Source organism: Hippocampus zosterae, chromosome 3, assembly GCF_025434085.1.
Source record: "Hippocampus zosterae strain Florida chromosome 3, ASM2543408v3, whole genome shotgun sequence".
NCBI lineage: Eukaryota > Metazoa > Chordata > Actinopteri > Syngnathiformes > Syngnathidae > Hippocampus > Hippocampus zosterae.
This window is the reverse complement of record NC_067453.1, coordinates 25,395,462-25,410,847: the sequence shown is the minus strand read 5'-3', so window position 1 is coordinate 25,410,847 and position 15,386 is coordinate 25,395,462. Positions and strand designations below refer to the sequence as shown.

At 43.0% G+C, this 15,386-nt stretch overlaps 3 protein-coding genes across 3 annotated transcripts in view; all 3 read left to right on the top strand.

The window, feature by feature from the left end:
* The first annotated feature begins 1,481 nt into the window (after positions 1–1,481).
* Positions 1,482–3,776, top strand: szl (sizzled). Its single transcript, XM_052060757.1, has 4 exons — positions 1,482–1,958; positions 2,042–2,208; positions 2,697–2,789; positions 3,252–3,776. Exons 1-4 carry the CDS (start codon positions 1,678–1,680, stop codon positions 3,563–3,565), a joined length of 855 nt encoding a protein of 284 aa, XP_051916717.1. The 5' UTR covers positions 1,482–1,677; the 3' UTR covers positions 3,566–3,776.
* LOC127597390 (prolactin-like) lies at positions 3,691–7,121 on the top strand. The gene is made up of 5 exons (XM_052060381.1): positions 3,691–3,704; positions 4,311–4,504; positions 5,129–5,232; positions 5,747–5,950; positions 6,780–7,121. The coding sequence occupies exons 1-5, from the start codon at positions 3,691–3,693 to the stop codon at positions 6,987–6,989; spliced, it is 726 nt and encodes a 241-aa protein (XP_051916341.1). The 3' UTR covers positions 6,990–7,121.
* A 5,250-nt stretch (positions 7,122–12,371) lies between these two features.
* nell2a (neural EGFL like 2a) overlaps positions 12,372–15,386 on the top strand; it is an 80,794-nt gene continuing 77,779 nt past the window's right edge. The window contains exons 1-2 of the mRNA XM_052060702.1: positions 12,372–12,764; positions 12,920–13,048. Of these exons, the coding sequence (XP_051916662.1) occupies positions 12,713–12,764; positions 12,920–13,048 (181 nt within the window). The 5' untranslated portion in view covers positions 12,372–12,712. The remainder of the gene's footprint in view (positions 12,765–12,919; positions 13,049–15,386) is intronic.

The window sequence follows — 15,386 nt, the reverse complement described above, 5'->3', positions numbered from 1 at the left end:
AAAATTATTCTTTTTTTCCCATTGGTCCAATTTTCATCTGAACATGTATGATTTTCAATGGTACTGGGTACATGTGGACATGTTTGTCCTTAGTAGGATGACTTTTGCCCCCCCCGCCCCTCCCGCCATTTTATTATTATTATTAACATTAGCCCTGGACGCCCTTTCTGATGCAACCAGCGCAGTGTTTTCCAGTGGTACAAAACTACAATTGAAGATGCACATTTTTCACATGTGATATAATTGGAACCACTGTAATCCATGGGGGTTAGGTTCCAGGCCCCACCCACAAGGGGCAAAATACTTTTTTTTTTTCTCTTGGAGGGCCGTTATGAATTTTGGGAAACCATATAAATGCTGTTTATTCATTCATTCATTCATCTTCCGAGCCGCTTGATCCTCACTAGGGTCGCGGGGGGTGCTGGAGCCTATCCCAGCTGTCTTCGGGCAGTAGGCGGGGGACACCCTGAATCGGTTGCCAGCCAATCGCAGGGCACACAGAAACGAACAACCATTCGCACTCATACTCACACCTAGGGACAATTTAGAGTGTTCAATCAGCCTGCCACGCATGTTTTTGGAATGTGGGAGGAAACCGGAGCACCCGGAGAAAACCCACGCAGGCCCGGGGAGAACATGCAAACTCCACACAGGGAGGCCGGAGCCGGAATCGAACCCGGTACCTCTGCACTGTGAAGCCGACGTGCTAACCACTGGACTACCGGGCCGACCTTAAATGCTGTTTAATCCACTCCAAATATTACATACACAGCGCACAACAAATGGATGAATAGTTAGTTTTAAAATCAGATGTCAAGAATAATGACTGTTATTATGGATTGCATATGACAATTTGACATTTTGGCTCAGACTTTAGAAAGTATCATGGAACTTGACATGCTTGATTTGCTTTTGCGGGCCACGTAAAATGATGTGGCAGGCCAGATCTGGCCCCCGGGCCTTAACTTTGACATTGGTGCCGTAAGCATTAGCAATAGATGGCAAGGGTTGATTCTACTTGTTTTGGATGTTTGGTACGTTTGGGACATGCACATGTTTCATTCATCCACCGGGCCCCCCCCCCTTTTTTCTCTTTTTGGATCCAGGGTACATTTTTGAGGTGTGTGTTTTTATAATTGGTAGGCGGTATTTTGGCCATGCATGATTTCCACTGTGCAAGATACATTTTTGAGATGGGTCCAGGGTGCATAATGGCAATGCAGTTTTTTTTTCTTTTTGCTGGTCCGTGGTATGTTTTAGAATGCCTGTTTTTCATTGATCCAGTATGCATTGGTAAATATGGCGATGGAGTTTTTATTTATTTATTTTTTTAGATGAACAGCCACAAAACGATACGATTGATCAATAAAGCAAAAGCAACCGAGCTTATGTTTTTGTCCCAAAACTCTCCTCTTTTGGATAGCTTTCAACTCAATTATTGCCCATTGTTCTCCCCAAGCTTCACGCGCACCCCTCCGCCCCGCCCCTCCTCCTTCGCGTGCCCCCCTCTCTGTCTGCAGCCATGACAAAAAAGCCGTTGTCTCCAAACACATCGTCTCGGCGTCTTTTGAGAGATACTTGATAAGAGACTTAGAGACTGACGGGGCTGGCTCTCGCGCCTGTATATATAGCCGTCCGCGGCCTCCCTCCGCCACACTCCTGTCATCTGCTCTCAACATGGCCGTGGTCTTCTTCTTCTTCGCGGCGACTCTCCTGGCTCCACTGGAGGCCTTCGACCTGAGCCAGTCCACCCGTTGCGTGACCATCCCCAACAAGATGAAGGTGTGTCAAGATGTGGGCTACTCAGAGATGCGCCTCCCCAACTTCTTGGGCCACAGCAACCTCGAGGGTGAAGTGGTACCCCGCTCCGAAGACTGGAGGCCCCTGCTGCAGACGGGGTGCCACCCCCAAGCCCAGGCCTTCCTCTGCTCCCTCATCGCTCCCGTCTGTCTTGACACGTAAGTCCGCTTTCCTTCCTCGACTCGGAGTCGGGCGTGCTGGCTCCAATTTGACATTTCCGACGCTTCCTTCCCACCTTCAGGTTCATCCAGCCCTGCCGGAGTCTGTGCGTGGCCGTGAGGGACAGCTGTGCCCCCGTGCTTGCATGCCAGGGGCACCCTTGGCCCCAAGCACTTGACTGCCAACGCTTCCCCTCCGAGGAAGACATGTGCCTCTCTCCGCATGCCAAGTTCAGCCATTTTGCAAAAGGTGAACGCCACACGCTTGACTCAAAACAAAAATGGTGCAGCATAGGAAGAATATTTTCCGCATATAATCATCGATCGTGATCTGCAGTAGATCCTTCGCTTTTAAAAATTGTTTCAGTATTGTGTCAAAAGAATTCTCTATGTAATTTTTCTTCATTTTGAATGTAGGTCATAAATTACACATTTCGAGTTGTCATAGCTTTTATAATTTAACATTTTTTATGTCTGTATTTTATTAGACACTGAACCAGAAAAATGTTTTGTTCAACAAAATCCAATTTCGCAAAAAAAGTCAAATACATAATGTTTGGAAGAATTAAAAATGTCTCCTCAAAAAGGCTGAGCAAGTGAAAATCACTCCAATACGTGTGTACGTGCAACGACGATCGTGGGAAGTTTCTTGAGATTACGATGATAGGCTGTTATGGAGAAGCCAAACATGCCTGTCGACACCTTGTTTAAAAAAAATGTTTTTTGTTGTTTTTGCAGACTTTCCCAAAGCAGCTTGTCAAAACTGTCCCATGGTGGAAGAAGCTCCGGCTATGAAAACAGTCCTGGATGCTTTTTGCCAACATGACTTCGGTAAGAATCAAACACTATTATGATTATATTTTGATTATATCACTGTCGGGAATCATTCCCTCCCCAGTCTTTTTTTGTGGCTGTCAGTTGTACGCGAATTTTTGCTCTCCACGGGCTGGCCCGGTACTTGCCCCCCCCCACGCTGCAAACGGGTCCACTGTCCTGTGATTTGTCACAACACAAAGAATATTCAGCAAAGCATCAACACCATCTAGAATGTGCACAATCATGAACCCATGTTACATGATTGACTATAAGAAAATTATTGAACAAAAACAGACCAAACAAAGTAGTAGACAAATGTCGCAAGTTTGAAAAGACATTGCTGTGTTTGTATTTTGGTAAAATAATCACCTTTAAAAAAAATATATATGATGAACTGGTGAGTGAACGATATAGTCCACTATGTAAAAGTCATTGTCCAGCATAGATTGACAAGATTTTTCCCCTCCTACTTTGTAGCTGTTACCGCTAAACTGCACCACCGCCGCCGCTTCCTGACGGGCGAGCCCGAATTTGAAGTCGAGGGCCGCGTGGAGTTCATTCGCCAGGGCCCGCTGTTACCCTACGACACCCACCTTCTGCTGCACCAGTGGCTGCTCATCAACGTTCGCTGCGCCAACGCGCTGGTGCGGCCCGGACGTTCACAGCTCTACCTGCTGACCGGCTCCGTGCTCCCCGACGGTACCCTCGCCATCGCCCGCCTCTTCCCCTGGCACAAGAAGGAGACCAACATCGCTGTGGCCACGCGCAAGTGGAAGCATCACAGATGTTGAGAGCAAATATTGACCTGGAGGATTTCTTGGCATTTTGAGGGGAGGGAGGGAGGGAGGCAGAGAGGGGGCGGGTGGGGGGGGGGCCGCACTCCCCCATCTCTGCTCCTATAGCACACTGTAATAGAATGCACTCCAAGCTGTACATATGTATATTGACTCTAGATTCTATTTTCTATTTAAAAAGGATGACAATAAAATATTAGGTACTGTTTACGATTTGACTCCTATTTTAAAACGGCACCTTCGATAAGCCGCAAATGATATAATTATATACAATATACTGGTAATTATTTCACAACAGCATGGTAGACTAGTGTTTTGTAGTAGTAAACACTAAGTATAAGTACCTTACCGGTCTGAGATTTCGTATTTGAAATCATGGTCTTTTTTTTTTTAATTCACAAAATCATGGCATTCGGGCAGGGGTGTGTAGACTTTTTATAAACTCCATATACATCCTCTATGTACGCATCTATCCCTAATGCCCAATGCAGTCCAGTGGACAAATTACCAGTGGTTGTCTTCGGTTTTCCGCCTGAGTTATCTACAAAGCGCACAAATAGCCGAGTCACGTGATGGTTTACATTTTAAACGAGGATATAAATGAGTTCATCTAATTAGCGTCGTCATTGCACCGTTGACTGAATCAACCTCTCCAGACGACATCCGCTGTCCAAACGGAGGAACCATGACAAAAGGTAGGATTTATTAGGAATACACCTCATCTTGAATGTGGAGTTTAAAGTTTACTTTCTGTCCTCTCTGCAGTTTCTTTTGCTGTGGCGACACTGGTGCATCTTTTCCTGAGCGTGGCCAGTGCCCCGATCTGTGCCTACGGACAAGCTGGCTGCCACGTCCCCACTTTGGCTGACCTCTTTGAGCGCGTCATGCAGCAGTCGTCCAGGATGCACGGCATCTCCAGTGACCTGCACTCGCAAACTGTAAGCCAACCAAAAGTGACGTGACTCACAAAATGTTAGGGATGATTACTTTTTGGATGAAATTTGGGGATAAGCTGAAATTGCACTTCAACCTTTCGAAAATGAACTTAATTTGAGCTTCTCTTTCTTCATTTGAATGCTATAAATTGTATTGTGCCACATCACCCTGGGTTCTCCCCGGGCCTAAGTGGGTTTTCTCCGGGTACTCCCACGTTCCAAAAACATGCATGGCAGGCTGATTGAACACTCGAAATTGTCCCTAGGCGTGAGTGAGGGCGCGGATGATTTTTCGTCTCTGTGGGCCCTGTGATTGGCTGGCAACCGGTTCAGGGCGTCCCCCACCTACTGCCCGAAGACGGCTGGGATAGGCTCCAGCACCCCTCGTGACCCTTGTGAGGATAAAGTGGATTGGAAAATGGATGGATGGAAAATTGAGTCTCTCTTTCTTTCTCACTCCCCCACTCTGCCCCCTCTTTCTCATTCCATCTCTCTCTCTAACCCTCTGACTTCTTTCTTCTCTCTCCCCCTCCCTCCCTACTTCTCAATTTTGCTCTCTCTCTCTGTATTTCTCTCACTGTCTCTCTGTCGCCATCTCTTCTCCCCCAACCTCCCTCTCTGTAACCGGACCACTACTTGTACCCCAGCCACAACATGCTTAGAAAGTGGAAATGCCACACGCATGACATCATGACACCAGGTGACAAACAGAATGCCAAAAATCTAGACGTGAGTACACACGCTCTATACACACACACACAAACTTGTGCACTGTTCAGAGGATTACGAAATTCTTGTCATTTACAAAATTGGAAAAACGGAAATGAACCAGAAATTGACATAATAGAAGTTTACCTTTTTAGTAGGGAATTTGAATGCACTGGGGGAAATTTAGTATCACGCTACCGAAAACAAGATTTCTTGCAAGTAGGCTACGGTGGTGCCTTGACATACATGTGCTTCAAGCGAATTTTTCAAGTTGCGTGTCAAAAGACAAAAATTTAAGGTACGAGCAGGCTTCGGATGTGTCGTAATAGAAAAAAAGGGGAGCAATTACGGTAATGTCCTGCAATGGCCTCTCATGTGGGCAAGCAGAGCAATCTATTTCGCATGGATGTATACCATTGCCAAAACAAAAGAACATGACGCCTTTCCATTTAGTTCCTCTCAATACCAACTTCATTCTGCTTCAAAGATTCCAATTTGTCATTCAACAATAGAAGCTTCCCTCCCGTGTGTGCAGAGAGAGCAGCTGACCGAGGTGATCCTGAGGCTGCTGGTGGCCTGGGGGGACCCCTTGTCACAACTGCGCCAGAGCATGCGCCAGGACCAGAACAGGAACAAGAACAGTGCGCGGGACTTCAGTCGCTTGAGTTCCAACAAGGCTCTGGAGATGAGCGATGTGATGCAAGAGCTGAGGGACGGCGTCCTAAAAATGGCAGAGAAGGTGAGCTTGATGACTTTTGCTTTTGCTTTGGATTGGATAGCATGAGATGGGAGGTGTGCTTCAGGTTTTTCATCAGGAGTGTACTGTGCCTTCAAATAAGAAATTATCAAGAATATTTGGTTGCATGATGTCTTATTTAGAATAACAATGGACCATCACCCCTCCCCCACCCCGAATAGCAGAGTATCAATGAATGTTGCTAAGTGCAAAAGAAAAAAAAAAACATGACAAAAATAATTTCAAAAAAATTGTCAAAGGGCGGGTGTCCCCTGCCTACTGCCCGAAGACAGCTCGGATAGGCTCCAGCAACCCCTGCGACCCTCGTGAGGATAAAGCGGCTCGGAAGATGAATGAATGTCAAAAATAAAGCTCAATTTAAAAAAAAAATTAGGGAACCACCAAATTAAGTATGAGAAAAAGTATTTTAAAAAGCTTAAACAAAAGTGAAGAGGCAGACTTTTTTTGTTGAAAAAAAATACATTATGATTGGACTACTGCATTTTGAATATGGTTGTTTAAAATGAAAAAAATAAAAAAAAGCACTTAATCAATGGTCAACAAATGTTTTCCCTTTTTTTAATCAGAGATGCAAGTCAACTTTTCTGAATTTTTTTCTGCGCCACTTCCGAAACTGCCCTAATTTTTTTTTCTCTAGCACATCAGGTTTTCATGATAATAATAATTTTTAAAAGTATTGGACTATACTATTACATATTTTTGGCGGTGCTTATCACTCGGGGAAGCCTTAAAGAATCATGACCTCATGGATCTTGACTCGTATTCATAATTTGGAGTAAAATGTTTTTCTTTTTTCCCCCCTAACCTTTAGATGAAGCTTCAGGGAGTGCTCGGTAACGCAGTCGCTTTTGTCCAGCCTGAGAGAGAGCTCCATTCTTCTGCCTTTTCCTTCTACAAAAGAGGAAGTCTGAGCTCGCTGGACCGCAATGACCTGCTGTACTGCCTCCGTCGAGACTCTGACAAGGTCAAAAATTACCTGCGCATTTTGCAGTGCTCCACCTTGCCAGGTCTGGACTGTTAAATAGCGTTATGCGGCTCCTAGTCACCTTTAGTATAGCCTCGTTCGTGGTTGGGTTATGAGCAATGTACTAAAAAGCTTTTTTTTTTTTAAATGGAGTAGAAATCCTGTAAGCTAGTGTTTTGCAATCATAAAATTCACGAGAAATCAAACTTCCTGGAACTGAGCGTCTGTTTTTGTAAACATAAATCGAATTTAGTTGATCATATCATGGTGCCAATTATATATATATATATATATATATATATATATATATATATATATATATATATATATATATATATATATATATACACCGTTTTTTTTTACAGTGAAGCCCATTTCCACTGGTGGATTTTTTTTTTAACTTTCAGTTTGAGTAGACCTTTTCCGCCAGTAAAAAATAAATAAAAGCAAAGACAGTCGGGCCACCTTCACACGCAAGCCCATTCATAGGTGACGCTTGAGAAACACTTGCATTAAGTCTGTTGCATGCGATGGAAATCTCAAACTCAAGTTGCACCAGGAGGGGGAAAAAAATCCACTTTTGCAAACAGAATGGGATTCCATAGTAACTGGCTTTAGGGTCTGGAAAAAAAGTTCACATGATACTATTTTTAAATTATACACATACAATACAATACAATGAATTCTTAGGCCACGCAATTGAACTTCAAAAATTAGTCCAACATGGGAGATTAAGTAGGCTGATTTTCCGCTAGAGTAAATAAATAAAGTGACTCCATTTCTCATTGAGTCTATATCTAGAAAACATTAGTGTAACAACCATGACAATTGCTAATGATGAATAAGTGATTGGCCATGAGTTGACCGTCCGTTCATCGAGGAGGGGAACCCAGAGGGAAGCAATCATGAAAACAATAAAAACGTTAGTCATACAAGCTTTTACAGATTTCATCCGTCTATCCGTTTTCTAATCCACACAAGGGTCACAGGCAAGTAGGAGCCGATCCCAGCTGTCTTCGGGCAGTCGGCGGGGTACACCCTCAAATGTGACCGAGCCAAATCCGCAGGTATTTGTTGTTGGACAGCACGACTAAATAATTTTGAATCACATGTAGTCTGATCAAAGTGTGTCATAAATATTCCAGGGGTGGTGTCACCTCTAAGGTGACATTGAAGCAAAAAAAAAAAAAAAACAACAACTTTGCGCTCCCTGCCAAAGTTTTCCATACCCTTGCAAAAACGGCAAGATACCGCAATTTTTATATATTTTTGCAAGTCATCTTGCTGTTATAGTAATTACTCACACGTGTATTGGGTGCTCTTTTTTCCCTCCAACTAGCTCAATGCTAATTTATGAACAAACGCGCCAGATATTGGAATATTCAATTTGGGACAGTTTGTTTGACACAAACCGGCACTTTTATATCTCACTAATATCACCACTTATAAGCGTTAGGCTCCAATAAATACCGTGTCAGTGATACTTGGGCAGGAAAAGAAAGACACGTTCGCCAGGTTGTGTGTGACGTTTCTGGGGGAGCGGACGATACCAGTGCTCTTATAGGGGCGGGAAGGAAAATCTATATAATATCGTTTTTGTTATAAGATGAGAAGCACGCCAGGCAACACTTGATGTTCACTCACCTCTCCGTCGTTGCTCTTTAAACATAGGTAAAATGTGTGTGTTTTTTTTAGGGTGGATACAGTCACTTAGCATGTGTCGAATATTCTGAGGTTGTCATTTTAATGTCATACTTTTATATACGTTGTATTTTACATACAGGCAGTACAAATTCATGCCCATTGGTGTACGAAAAAAATGAGAAGCACGTCAGTAAACCAACTAAAATACAATGTAAATAAAATTATCGTATGCACTTATAGGTTAACCAATCTTCAAAAATACTGCATTGTAGTCTCTTTGGCCAATGTAAGCCACCATCTTTAACACAAGATGGCGCAGACGGATAGCCGGTGTAATATTAATAATGTTAAACAAACTACACAAATAATGTAAGTTAATGTTAATAAGAATAACAATGTACATTTATGCAGGGCTTTTTGTGACAAAACTATCGATGACTTTGAGCAATATTCTCGCACTAAACACACATCAAGGTCTAAATGTATTGTTTATGATTTCAACTTGAGACACCACTTCAATAGACTACAACAGTCACCATATATTTCAAATCCATGGTTTTAAGGTGCTTCACTCTGAATATGGAATTTGCCATTTTGGAATGACAGCCATTTTATGTACCTCTATTTTCAGGGGGTTAAAGAATATTTGGAAAAGGGTAGATGGTTGTACGTATAGCTGCAATACTTCTCAGTTAGGTGAAATGAACTGCCCATGCCTTGAGAGACTTTAGTGCAGGGGTCAACAGGATGGTGCCAGGTAGCCCCCCAAGTACGACTGGAGTAGCCAGCAGGCTAGTTTTAGCTCACCTGTGAGGGGACTTTATCATTTCATCCCACGTTATATCATTATTAACAATTATTGTATAGTTATAAATATCCACGCATCTATTTTCTGTACCACTTATGTTAATTAGTGTCACAGCATTTATCATTGATAATATATTATTGAATGTAATTATAGCTTCGTACTAATCTACACCCAAGAAGTAGTTCTCTGTCTCGAAAAAAATGGTGACCCCAGACAGAGATTGTTTGCCTTCGTCATGAGTAAAGGTTTGTTCTCTTATTACTTTTTATTCTTGGCTAGGGACTTGCTTCAATAGCTCATAATATTTTCCCCATGGCTGTCCAGGAAGTAACTTGTGGGCAATACAAAGTAATTACATTTCCTGGGTGAACATAGAAAAAAATGTGATTGTATTAATAATGTATGTGTAGGGGCGCCACAAAAATGCAAGAAGCCACAGATACTTCCATGTTTGTATAATCTATTTTTAAAACGCAGTGATCACAGAACATGTTGGCATTAGTGGAAACAATGTGGAGCGGGATGGAGATCCAAATCCTGATACTTTGGGGGTTCTAAGGAAAAAGCTGAACACATGAAGAGATCTGGAACAGGCCCCAGCATCACTTGACAAGCCACTTCAACATGGCCAGCACAGCCAACAAAAGTCTTTCCAAGTCATTCAGGGATTGGCTGAAGTGTGTTGTCAATTTAGGATAGTCTCTGAACACAGAATGATAGAGAAACACTTCTGTTCCCGTCCATCTGGCAGAGAATTTATCTGCGTGCTGGGCAAAGTGAAATTGTGTTTCCTTGCAAGAAATTTCACAAGGGCTCTTTCAGAAAGGTAAGTGTTCCCATGGTCGAGGAGGATGCAGTTTCAACAATGACTGAAGTAATATTCAAAGCATCCGAGCTCTATTAAAAAAAAAAAAATTCACGAGGGTGAGCCACAAAGGCAGCCGAGCAGCCAATCTTGTTTATTGCCATGTTTCAAAAAGACAAAGCTCAGCTGACAGAGGATGATGTTGACAAAAATAATGATGGCATACCTTAAGCATGCAAAATTTCACGGTGCACTTAGACAGGCATTTGAAAAGGCAGATAATTTCACAAAGCTAATGTAGACCAGTGACACTCCCATTCACAGCTATGGACAATTTACAGTTTTTAATTGAAACAGCCATATATGCCACATATGTATTGTATTTGTACAACATATACTCTGTAGAATATACAGTATGTTGTTGCTGGACATTTGCAATTTGCATGAATGAATTTGTTGTTGAGAGGAACGTTCACCAATCCGATTTATTTTAGTTATTCAAGACGCGAGCCGTTGTTCAGACAATTTTTTTTTGTTTGATTTGCAAGCAAAAATTTGTTGGGGCATTGAACCCAACTCACCTCAAATCGCATTACGACAAGTACACAACACACGGGGGTTTGGCAGATAGCGAACAAGTCGTCAAGAAAGAGGCTTCAAACTGTTTACTGTCACTCCCGGTTGAAGTCTTCAGTCAAACTAAACATAAAACAAAGTGACTTGCATGATACTTATTTGAAAGAACTGCTAGATTTGGCCTCTGGTACACATAATCACATTACTTCAGCTGACATGTTACGTCTTTGCTTCGACATGGCTTTTCCCTATTTGTGGCACTCTGGCACACATCTCCGTTGAATCCAGTTGACACCTTGAAGTGACTCGTGATCAACAGGATTCGGTGATGTACAAGACGCTTTTTTGGGATGGAGGCTGAAATGGATTCTTATGGATTCTAATTTTCATTCATTTCATTTGGGAAAGATGATTTGAGATAAAGTCTTTTGAATTTAGCGCATGGTGACGGAGCAAATAAAACGTGTATCGCAAGGCGTCACGCTTGTCATGCCCGATGCTGCTCCAGTCCCACATTTGTAGTTCACTGGCAGCGGAATTCCGAGTATTGTAAAAAAGGGTAACTGAGATAAGAAGAGACAATATTTTATACAGTACAGCCGACAAGATATCACACAATATGATACGATGTGATACAAGGAAGATAAGACCAGACATAATGTAAAAAGATAATATAATTCGATACTAACTCCACACAAAGATGAGATTTGATATTGTAGGACATCGAAGTGATGCTCCTCTATGTGTACAGTTTGATATCAACAGGATAAGGCGATTCGTATGAGAGCAGTCAACACACCACTTTTCTGCCTTCCTTTACTTCTTCCTTTCTTAATTCCGCACATTGTCTTTCCTTCCTTATTTCCTTCCATCCCCCCTTCCTTCTGCCGCCCCTATTTATGTTGTTTTCTTCTTCCTTCTTAATCTTCCTTACACAATTCCTTTCCTTTGCTAAAACCTAATTTTCAGCCTTCCTTAATTATTTCCTTTGTTCTGTCCTATATTTCTTCTTTTCTTCCTCCCCTCGGACCAGCTTTTTATTGATGTTTCCTTCCTGAAGCCTAATTTTTAGCCCTCCTTCAACCGTCCTTCCTTCCTTTTGCCACACTTGTTTTTTGTTAATGTATCGTTGGCTTAAAACGAATTATCTGCCTCCCTTCCATACTGCCCTGGAACCTACTTTCTTCGTTTTGCTTCAAATTATTCATCGTTATTGATGGTAAATGTAAAGAATTAATCAAGAAAGGGCTGATCAACTTTGCTTACCGGTAATCTGTATTTGACCGCCATTGAAATGCATTGAGGGGCGAAGGGGGATGTGTCAAACAAAATCTTTAATATTACATTTCCATGGAAAATGTCCGTTCGGGGGGGGGGGGGGGCAACCAATATTTTTGTATTCATTATGAATAACAAAATCCGCGAATCCTTAGGTGCCGAATTGGGAGTATGCGGGGGCCACGTACCGCTAAATTGACGTGTGTTCTGTATTATCCTACCGCCAGGTGGCGCGGTTTCCCCACTATCCTCCATGGCTTCGTACCAGGACAGTGGGAGTTCTCCCGCCCTCCCTTCCCGCTCTCCCCTCCACCCTGGGCGGCAGCAGCTCCCCTTCCTCCCGCGCCGCGGCAGGACCGTCTGTTGAGCTGGGGAAGGGCAGCGTCACGTTTCCTTTTGTGCATCCTCCGAGCATCCACCTGTGCCGGCTTCACGGAGCACATCCGCACACCCTACATGGAGTAATAATAACAACACTGGACTTCCATCTTTTTTTCCTGTGTGTATGTGCGGGTGTGCGTTAACGCCTCCACATCGCCGGCGATGTAAAGTTTGGATAATGCCCCCGTTCAAAATCCTGGATCGCTAATATTCTCAGCATAGAGCTCTATCTGTCGGAAGTGGACAAAAATATGGACTAATTTTTCCTTTTTAAAACAAAAATTCACCATGGGATTGTTACAGCTATTTCTGGTTGTCTGCATATTCTGCGCTTGCTCAGGTAAGGGCATCGCCATCGATCATCCAACCATGTTGCCTCACATGATTAATTTATAGGTTGTTTTTATGCGCTTGTCCAGCAAGACCTCTTTGAGTCACCCCACCCCCCAACCACTCCCACCACTAACCATGTCCGTTTGTGTTTCCACAAATTAGTGCAAGGATTTGGGGTCGACCCCGCTCTGCGCATCAGCGTGTTGGATGAACTCGCGGCCAGAGATGGATTTGATGGAGTCAGTCAGGTCCAAGGCTTCCATCGAGAATCAAGAGCGTTCCACTTCCAAGGTATGGCAACTCCACAAGCTGCTGTTTGAATCATTGCTGCCCTTTAAATTCACTTTGTTCTACTGGCACACCCCAGTGTGTGGATTATTTACAGTTTTCGAAGGGGGGAGGGGGGGAGGTTGAGGGTGGGATAAGGAATATGCATCCATCCCCTAGTTGTCACCCACTGGTGCAGTGTGTGTGCTGTTTGAACAGTTGCTGAAAGATGTGTTTTCGCTATTACTTGCATATGTTTTTCAAGGCAATGGCAGTGCTTTGAAAGGTGTCAAGTACAGTTCCAAATACTTTCCCATAACTCTGAGAAGGTGGAGCTTCAACAATCGTACATCACATGAAGGGATATTGGAGGCGGTATTCACTCCCTATTAGTCTGATCGTGAACATTTCCTCAAAAATCTAACTGTGCTTGCGTCAAACTGTTCGCTGTCACCACAGATGAAGTTTATTGTCAAAAACATCCGACTAAGAAAATTACATGTTCTGTTTTTAAAACTGCATTTTGCCCTGTATGAATGCTTGCTAGCTTAATGCCTGACCATGTAAAACGCCATAGATGGGCTAATGAAACTAGCCTTGATGAGATGGTATCGTTAGAACCCTTTTCCAGTGGATTTATTACAGCAGCAACATTAGACTAAACCAGACACAAACATAACTTTCTACGGGTGTTTTTTTTAAGAACTATTTTCGTTGATTGGCACAAACGTGCGCCATGTAATTTCATTTCGATGCCGTTTTTGAAAATTTGGGAAATCACGTTCGGACTTGCGGGGCGTGGCTATTTAAAATGTATTTTATTTTTATGTGTCTGACAATTTGGTGGCAGAAAAGAGATGACATTTTAGATGAGCTTTGAGCAGGTCTAAGTTGTGGCGCAAGTGGTATAATGGGATTTTGGTGGACTTGCTCAAGGTGCAGGCAGACATATTCGGAGCTCGGCGGATGTTTGTGGTGGATCTCATCATAAAATAGTTACCTGCCCAAAAAATATAATGAGGCTGGGTTGATATATTGGATTTCTTAGACCTTACCTTTAAAATCCCCGACAAGCAGCATCCATCGTCTGAGTTGGTTGCATGTACCACCCGTTGCAATCCTCCATATAGTGTGATATCCGATTTACATTTCTGTCCTTATGTTTAATATCAGCACTGTGGGAGACAAAAGCAACACAACATTGTGAAACCACAGATGCTCAAGACACAGATTTGGACAGTCGGTTTCAAGGACAAAACCTGGACTTGCAGGAAAAATGAGCCTTTTAGAAAATAGCCATTCATGATCATTTTGGTAAAATGCCAGTGGTTTTTCTTTTGTCAGTTGCTCTCCAGTTTTCTACAACTTACTTCAGTGGCTCTGGTATGAGCCCGAGATGCATGAATGGTTTTGCTTAGGATTCAAGTGCAAATCAGGATTGGCCGACCATGGCGGATGTCTGTGCTCTTCTTTATTAGGACATCGTCACTGTGTGCATTGAATTGTAATCTCCCTGGAGAGCCAGCATCATCCATCATTAGAAAAAAAAATCCAGGATATTAATAAAAATAATAATAATAAGTTGACAGGATGCATGAAGCAGTGCTGATGAAAACCTCTTTGGTTGATCTTCTCATGAGACCATCATGTCTGTCTGTCTGTCTGTGTATTATGTGTTGTGTTATTTGAACTTCAAGATGGCGGCGTGAGAGTGGCTGCCTTTCCAGCAGCTCCTATATTTTGTTCTTCCACTTCTTCCTTTCATAACTTTGCTGCTGTGAATTGGGAATTTCTCCATTGCGAGACTAATAAAGGATTTCTTATCTTATCTTATGAGAAGGACAAGGCCATCTGTCAAAAAACAGCCAAAAGCAGCTTAAGTAAAGAAGAACGTGGCTTTATTTTTAGACTTTCGGAGCTGTGTCGATGTTCACTAGAAAGATATCCAGGTAGGCTGCTTGGAGTGAGAATGTTTTTCCGGGACAGTCATTTTGTCTGCCGTCTTCCTCCTTTCCCGGCTGATAACTTCTAATCTGCAGCCGCTGAGGAACCGAGCGCCCCCAGCCATTTCTGTGAAGGCGGCCTGTTTGATGTCCCCTTTGGAGAAAACAGTCACCACATGTGCTCCATCCATGCAGGTTGCGAGGGGGAGGGCAAAGGAAGATGCTCCTATCTTTTATTACAAAAAATAATTCTCATTTATTCTCATTTTCTATGCATGTCGCTGCCCTCACGAACACACCCAAAACATGATAAGCTAGCCTTTTATTTATGGCAGACGTTCAGGATGTCTGCGTTTAGTTTAATGGTGCGGGGTGAGGGGGAGGCCTTCGTTTGTGTTTGTGATGAAAATAGACACGCC

Excerpts from the sequence above, each read along its gene's own strand:
- LOC127597390 (XM_052060381.1), top strand. Across the intron at positions 4,505-5,128 it reads CAGTGACCTGCACTCGCAAA|CGGACCACTACTTGTACCCC; the intron begins CTGTAAGCCAAC and ends CCTCTCTGTAAC. Across the intron at positions 5,951-6,779 it reads TCCTAAAAATGGCAGAGAAG|ATGAAGCTTCAGGGAGTGCT; the intron begins GTGAGCTTGATG and ends CCTAACCTTTAG.
- szl (XM_052060757.1), top strand. The coding sequence starts at position 1,678 with ATGGCCGTGGTCTTCTTCTTCTTCGCGGCGACTCTCCTGGCTCCACTG. Across the intron at positions 2,209-2,696 it reads GTTCAGCCATTTTGCAAAAG|ACTTTCCCAAAGCAGCTTGT; the intron begins GTGAACGCCACA and ends TTGTTTTTGCAG. Across the intron at positions 2,790-3,251 it reads TTTTTGCCAACATGACTTCG|CTGTTACCGCTAAACTGCAC; the intron begins GTAAGAATCAAA and ends CCTACTTTGTAG.